This window comes from Brassica oleracea, chromosome C4 (assembly GCF_000695525.1).
Source record: "Brassica oleracea var. oleracea cultivar TO1000 chromosome C4, BOL, whole genome shotgun sequence".
Taxonomy (NCBI): domain Eukaryota; kingdom Viridiplantae; phylum Streptophyta; class Magnoliopsida; order Brassicales; family Brassicaceae; genus Brassica; species Brassica oleracea.
The window spans coordinates 6,227,120-6,235,191 of NC_027751.1; the positions used below are offsets into that span (position 1 = coordinate 6,227,120).

General features: G+C 41.4%; 1 protein-coding gene across 1 annotated transcript; it reads left to right on the forward strand.

The window, feature by feature from the left end:
* The first annotated feature begins 7,257 nt into the window (after window positions 1–7,257).
* LOC106337954 (F-box protein At2g35280-like) lies at window positions 7,258–7,707 on the forward strand. Its single transcript, XM_013777044.1, has one exon. It carries the CDS (start codon window positions 7,258–7,260, stop codon window positions 7,705–7,707), a length of 450 nt encoding a protein of 149 aa, XP_013632498.1.
* Window positions 7,708–8,072: the final 365 nt, after the last annotated feature.

Sequence of the window (8,072 nt, forward strand, 5' to 3'; positions counted from 1 at the left end):
GTTGCTTGTCTTCTCGTCTCTTTCTAGTACACTCCCTCTCTAAAGCTCTGATGTCTACGGCTCTTGGAACTAGGTTTGATGGACCCTTGCTCCTCAAGTTCGTACACCTGTAAAGTAAAGGGAGGTGAAGAAGGAGAATCAGTAACAAAAGAAAATAAAAATGACTTAGTCTCAAGCAAGTGACTAAATCTCAAAGTTTAAATCTACTCAGAATTTGGCAACGGCGCCAATTTGATGTTAGGAGTTTTCAAGCTCCTAAGACAAATGTTGTAGTATAGTGAATGTCGAACCAGTTCTGAGGGATATCAAAGCACTGAGAACGCAAGTACTCACTTAATCTAAGTGCAACCAATGATTTAGATGGGTTTTAAACTACAACTAATACTAGAAAGCAATAACAAACTGATACTTTCTTGACTAAGGGAAAAGAGAACGCATGGGCATAGGGATTAGACCTTGGGTGATCAAGTTTCGAACTAAGGATGACAAATGATCAATCAAACTATCGACCTTAAGCCTAGACACAATTCTAAGCAAGCTCTATGTCTAGATGAATGCTCATTTGCTAACATATCTCAAACATCAAATGTCTTTGGTTGAATAATATGAAAGCAATCATTACTAACAAGTCTATTAGCTATCTTAGCACCTTTAACAACAAATGTCTTTGGCAAAGTATACTAAAAGCCTAGGAGAGTTGTCTCAGGCATTTCATCAAACACCTTTTGGGTGGGAAATGCCTATTGATCAACTTTTGAGTGGCCAACTCAGAAGATGCATTATGAATACTCTACTAGCAAGGAACAAGAATGATCTACACTAAAACATCCTAGAACTAACCTAATCACCCTTGATCTCCCTAACCCATGAATTCAAAAGGTGATTACTCACTAATCTCCATGATTCCTCTTAAACCCATATATGGGAGTGAATTGAGCTAGTCACTGTGGCTGGTCGCTCTGGCTGGGAGCGACCTCGGTAGGTCGCTCTGAGAGGTCACTCTGCGATGCTCGACCAGGATGGATATGCCTCTAGTAAATTGATCATAACTCCTTCGTTACATCTCCAAATGACTTGAAACCACTTCCATTAGAAAGCTAACTCAATTTTCTGTGTCTCCACAAAATCTTAGCAACAGGAGATTTCTCTAAAGGCTCCATCCATGCTCATCTTTCACCTCCCTTTGGATCATAATGCTCCCAAACATCTCAAATCACTCCATGGCACACTCCAACACCTAATAAGGACAATGAATGCAAAATGCAACCTAGTCATGGTTAAATCCTAATCTATATGATGAAAATGCTCATGGATGAATGGATAAAACAATGTAAATATGCAAGATATCACTCAGTTTGGCAGATTGTTTCACCTATATGTTGCTCGTTGCCACAACTCAACTAAGCTGATTGGAAGCCTCCTCTGCCGTCAGCTTATTACGGCATGAAAATACGAACTTTGGTACACCTTCGCAAATCATCCTCTTCATTTCTCCCTGTATGAGTTTCACTCGATAACTGGCTTGAACTGCGGCGCATTCGACGTTGAAGATTCAGACTCTGAGGAGGCTGCAGGTAGTGTTATGTGGCAAAAACTTTTTGATACAATGGTGGGTGATATAACCGTAGCTATGGTTCTTGAGATGCTACACAATCCTTTTCTTGCGGGTTGGAAACGACTTCCTTTGGCTTTGATAGCATTGGTGGATGGGGTTCTTTGTTGTACTAACAAAAACCTGAAGCTCACCCCACCAAGTATGTCGAAATGCTCACTAACGTACCATCGTTCTTGAACTATCCATGGGGTCGACTCTCGTTTCTATACACCCTGTCTCATTTTTTGCCTCCCCCTATCAGTAAAGACATCCCTGACCCGCTGCACGAACTGCGGATCTGGTTATCTCAACAGACAACCGCGTTCTATGGTTTTCCCCAAGCTCTCCAGTTGCTTGCTTTCGAAGCCGTGCCTCAGCTCTTGGCTAGAATTCCTGATGCACCCAACACAGTAACTTTTATGGAGGACCCTCCGGCTTGTGCGACCACTGTGATTATCCTCAACACAAAAGACATTCTCGCTGTCGAAGCAGAACCAGATGTAAGCTACTTCTCACTCATTTTTTTCCAACGTTTCTGCCATCTGGAACATTTATTCATTGATCTGTTCTATCTCGCTTCCTAGGTTACCGTACACTTCAGCCTCATCCCAGAAGCAGAGCGCCACATGTGGTTGTACGAGGTCGAAGACTTACAAGTAAATCGTTTGGTACACCGCGTTAGTTCTGGCCATACATCTACTACTGAAGATTTCAGAGGTGCAGAGAAGTCTTTTCGTGGTCGAGGGAAACAACCCGAAAATGCCCCCCTTCCACCAGAAGACAAACCTGAAGTTGTACCCATCTTCCAGCGTAATTTAGGTCTGCGTAAACTTGCGGCTGTTGTTGATGAAGACGTAACATCATCCGAACATAATGAACCCGAGGTCCCTCATCAATCAGGAAGTTCTCCAGAAAAAGATTTGAAACTGTGGCTTTCAGAGCTGCTTCAAAACATGGCCAGAGGGATCTACGAGCGCTTAGAAACTATGGAGAGAAATATATGCTCTCACTTAGGTGTGTCCCCACCTAACGTCCACAACACACAGAAAATGAAGGTGGATGATGATTCTCCGAAAACCGATGGTATCCAAGCGCAGCGGCCACCTCGCAAGTCAAGGAGAACAAATTCAACTGTTACTAAGCCGGCAACGAAAATACATTCCTATCCACAACACTCTGCAGACCGCTTACAGGTACACCCAACTAAGCCACACCCAAAATTGAAATATTCTTATTTGTTCTGTGTTCTGACCCCAAGAGAATTCTCAGGGAAATAAAGGACGCACCTCTCCGTACTTCAACAAGGAGTCTCAAGACGATAACGACTGTGCCCATGACCGTACTCCACCTTTCGATGAACATGTCAACTATCAGGTTAAGTGAGAGAGTATTGGTTTCTCCAAATGTTGTTGTAAGTTTAGTGTACATTTCTGAAAGGGGATGTACGGTTTTCATACAAGAACCACGTACACCATATGTTGTACCGGATGAATCAAATGCAGAAAACCCCGTCACAACGGTCACTATTTATAATCCTCTTATATTTGTTCATCCACAGTCCTATGTGTCACCAACCAAGGTGACTCAACCTCTTTATAGTTAGTTTCTACTTTGGTAGTTTGTAGTTAGTTTCAACTTTGCTAGCATATCAGCGTTTCAATCTTTTGTTGATATTTTTCTATGTTCACGCTTCTTGCAGAGTGTTATAGACGAACCTCCCGGTATAAGTGATTTGACTCCAACCAAGCGCTTCGGCGATGAAAAACCTGTGACGATCACGTGGGAAGAAACAAACCCTCATGCCTACACCTCGGGCAAAATAGCACCTACCAGTGAGACTCCACCGTCAGCTGCGTATAGGGTCTCTGGCCCACATTTACCATCCCCCCGAACTGCAGCTGATGTGGAAACTCTTTCAATAAACGTAAGTGCTACAAAAACTCAGTCAGCAGCTGCTACAGAGGGCGCATCACGTGATTCGGTGGCCGTTGGAAACGAGAGATCCCCGATTGAGGAGGACGAGAACTATGAAAGTTGTCAAGAAAACATCTCCATTGATACCCCGTTGCAAGAGAAACACCCTCTTGCTGTAGAAACCTTTACTGGTCCTGACACGGATGAGGACGACAGTTCAATGGAGAGTGGTGGTAAACGTCTGCGAAAAAAATCACAGAAAATTTGTGGAGTGTACACCCCAGATGCAAGGTTGAAAGGGTTGTTCATGAGCGAGAAGAAGACTGAGTATAGGCCCCTACCCAAGACAAGTTGTGCTGTTTTTAAGAAGTTTAGCGATATTCTCAGTGAAAACCTCGTGCAGTAAGTTTGGGATGTAATTTACTGTTACAAACATATAGACATCTTGTTCAGGCTGATTGAAAATAGCCTTCCCGCTGCTTTAATTTTGCAGGCAGTTCGAAATCAAGACCTCTCACATAGTCACAAATCATTTCTTCCTTGACATAGCTACACCCGGGAAATGGCTGTCGGACGAGGTACAAATATTTTTTCAAACTTTGCAAAGTTTATGTTTGTCTCATTATTTTTTGCTGCTAATAATGTAACACAGCACATGCATTTGATAATGCAAATGTTGTGGAGGCATCGTGGCCCGCTTTCAACGAAGTTGAGGATAAGTTGGATTTTGATTGGGGCACAAACATAGCAGCTTATATTACAGGAAAGAGTAGGGGCTAAAACCTTAAGTTTGAACTTGGCCGCGATGTCGACATGGTGTACGCTCCAATGAATTGGTGGATGAATCATTGGGTTGGTCTTTGTATTAACCTGCAGACTTCTAACGTGACCATCCTTTATTCGTTCATCACTGAGAATCCAACTGAAGCACATGTTGATGTACAAATGACTCCTATTCTGAAGTCATTACCATACATACTTGAGCAGTATGTCGGGTATACAGTGTACCAAATCAGTGAAGGAGTGCGCTTTTACTCGTGGAATCGGGTTGAAGGCATCTATCACAACAAGAGGGGTGGTGATTGTGCGCCTTGCACTGCTAAGTTTATGGAGATGCATTGTAATGGTGATGAGAAAGAAGAGATGAGTTTGATAACAAACAGAGTTGTGGATAAAATTCGCGAGCAGTATGCAATGGACTGCTACGAGGAGTTCGTTGGCGATTATCGGGTTGCAAACGAGGCCATATGAAGTAGAAGTAACTTGATTCTACCTATCTACTTTCAAAAACATTTCTCGGGTGTATTATTATTGAAGGCGTGTATCTATTATTTGTCTGAACTTAATATCTACGTTTTGTCAAAAGTGTGGAAGAACTTTTCTACAATGTAAAATAAAGTGTGGAAGAACGTAATCTTTTTAACAAGAACGTAATCTATTTTGCAAGAACGGAATATTTTAAAAGAACATAATCTATTATACATGACCCACTCGTTATGTAATCTATTTTACATATTGAAACACAAGTTCGTATTGACTATCTTGTATATAATTAGCATTGTAATAATAATTCATTGCATAGTTCATATACGTACACTTACATTAATAAGCTGCATACCATCTCCATTCGCCAACTTTTTACTGACAACTAAAAGGTTAAATGTTTAAATCTGTCAGAAATGTCGTTATACTAGTAGAAATGTTTTATTTAAAGGATAACGGTACACCTATCATAGAAATGTCTTGTAGCCGTACACTTAAACATTTAAACCGTACACCTTATGTTACAGCTAGTAGAAATCATTGGGGTAACGGTTTTTATGAAAATACTTAATCTCGTCAATCTCTGCAGCGTTATTCTTCTCGTCTTCTTCTAGTATTTTAATACGATTTTCCATCGAATTTAAGCTTCGAATTCTGCGTTCTTGGCCTTCAACTTTCTTCTTTAGCATCTCGGTTTCCTCTGCAATAGCCTCATCCCATTCTTTCTTTCTGTGCAAGCCGTCACCCTGCAAATTAGAGTGAAATAATCAAATTTCTCACACTGATAAACAATATGTTATATGTTTCTAACCTCAAAGTCTTTGCAAATGAAGTATTTCTTTCCAATGTCTGCTTGTGCGTTACAGATCTGTATGACAATCTGGCCACCGCATGGACAGCGACGCGGAATTCCATAGTAAGAGTCGGCAACGGTGTAAAGCATGTCGATATACCTCTTCGCTCTTTTATCGTCGCTGTAGCTTGGATCCGTCATTCTAAAAATTTGCGGTAACGATTACAAAGGAAGGACCGGTTTTAAACACGCTTCATTGTGTAGATGTGAGTTTAAATGTTCAATCTGACACTCCAACCCCCAAATATTGATTCGTCACCAACCAAACAACATTCATTTATTTCAACCACCAAACCTCGTTAAATCTTAAACGTATGGAGATAATATTAATTAAATATTTTGTTTCCTTTTGAATTTTAATGATGACCCATTTGTTGCGATTCGAACACCAATATAACCGTTAAGATAGAATAAACATAGTCTCGGAACTGAAATGCAAAAAAGTAGCCGTTAGGAGAGATTTAATTGACAAAAAATATTGCCGTTGGGGAATGTAAAAGTCAGAGTGGTTTCCCTATATAAGGAGATTGAACTGAGATGTTTTGTATTCACAGCAAATAACTCTGCTTTCCCCAGAAGACACTGATCCAATATTTTCAGCAGATGACGGATCCTTACTATACAGATGTGAAGCAATGGAAAGGGGATTATGATCGGCGTGAGATGGTTCTCTTTTCTAACCATCGCATACCGAAAACCTGTTAATCGATAACTATCAGTCCGATTCTGCGCTAGATTCAGAACCTGACTTGTGATTATTCTGAAGGTATTCCTAATAGTCCTTTAGACCTCCCTCACTGTCGGAGGCGTCCTCACTCCCTTCTTCTTCCGTATTTGGTGTACAGGACTCGAATGTGTCCTAGCCATGTTCGTCTTCTGGGTCCTCGTTTTGCTTGTATTTTGTTCTGGCCTTCTTCTTCGGGGGCTTTGACGATTCATCTGAGTCAGTCGGGGATCCCTTCGATGCAAACGAATTCCCACCTTCTTCAACTTTTAATGCTGCAAGCATGATGTCGTCAATGGTCGAGAAATCAGATGAACTGATCGCCCAACGTATGTCCTCCCTTAAGCCATCTCGATAAATCTCCACCAACGTTTCTTGGTCATGATTTTGAAGAAGACCCCCTGCCAGAAAAAAAATGTATTGTATTCTCGGACAGACGAATCCCCCTGCTTCATTTTTCAAGTATTTGATACGATTATGGTATCCGTTGTGTGGTATAATGATAGTGTTAGAGGGCATTTATATAGGGAATTGATAGGGCGTATGGCGTATGGCGTTGAGATGAAGATATGTGACCAATGGGAAAACTGAAGTTCTTGACTGACTTTTTGAAGGGTCGCGAACGGTTTATGATAACTGTAGGACATCGTAAGGTGCATATCTGTTGTTGATTTTAAACTTATATGGAAATTCAAACCGGTTTAGGATATTCTATGTGAACCGGAAATTGTAGAGAAATGTTGTGCCACGAATTTACATGCACACCAATATCAATACAAAGAGAACCTGTCACTTTCCGTTGGACTTATCGCAGCTCTTGGTTCGTGTCGGTTTAAAACAGTTACACTCCTTATAAATAAGGAGATTGGGAAACAATTCACAGCAGACGGAAATCATTCTCTTCCTATAATGACACAATTCCCGATCCTCGATCTCCCTCCAGTGCTCCAAGCATTGGTGGTCCAACGCGTTGCAAAGAACTCTTTCGCAGATCTGTATAGACTACGATCTACTTGCAAGTCGATGCGTGCATTGGCAGACGAAGGTGGGGTGTATGCTTCCTTTCATTTATTTAACTACCCTTGGTCCCTTGGCAGGCGGCATATGTTGTTAAGAAGATGCTATGAGGAGGGTAACCCAAGTACTCTTTACGTCAAGGGTGTGGAGTATTTCTGCGGGTTAGACCGTCTAGATGAAGGACTCCGTTTGTTAAAGAGAGCAGCGAATGCAGGAAACGAACGAGCGTTCTATACCTATGCAATGACTCGCAAAATTTTCTGTGAGGATGAGGAGTACTTTTCTCGTTTCACAAGAGAATCCGTTGCTAGAATGGGAATGGTGGCTAGAAATGAAATCTAGTATGGTTTAACCGCGAGAGCGACCGGTTCATAACAAAGAGGCATTTGTTCATGTCAACAGTCGCCCCCTTGTTTTATAGTTGCAAGTGTTCACCAAGCTTGGACCGGGATTGGGGTCTTTGGTACATTGAGCACAGCAAGGTTGGAGACATGTGTAATCGCTGCTTCTGGATTAAGGAGGTTGCTCTGTTCGTACGAGATTTTTGGTGTAGCACTGGTTTTCCTGATTTCGACACATGGCAGTAAATATAAACCTTTTGTGGTGTACGGTTCTTTGGAGCGTAATTTCAAACTATTTCAAATTCAAAAAGGTCATATTGTCCAAAATAACGTAGACATATCCATTTAAATCGTTTTACTCTTTAA

What these genes read in the sequence shown, in the direction of transcription:
- LOC106337954 (XM_013777044.1), top strand. Translation starts at nt 7,258, where the DNA reads ATGACACAATTCCCGATCCTCGATCTCCCTCCAGTGCTCCAAGCATTG.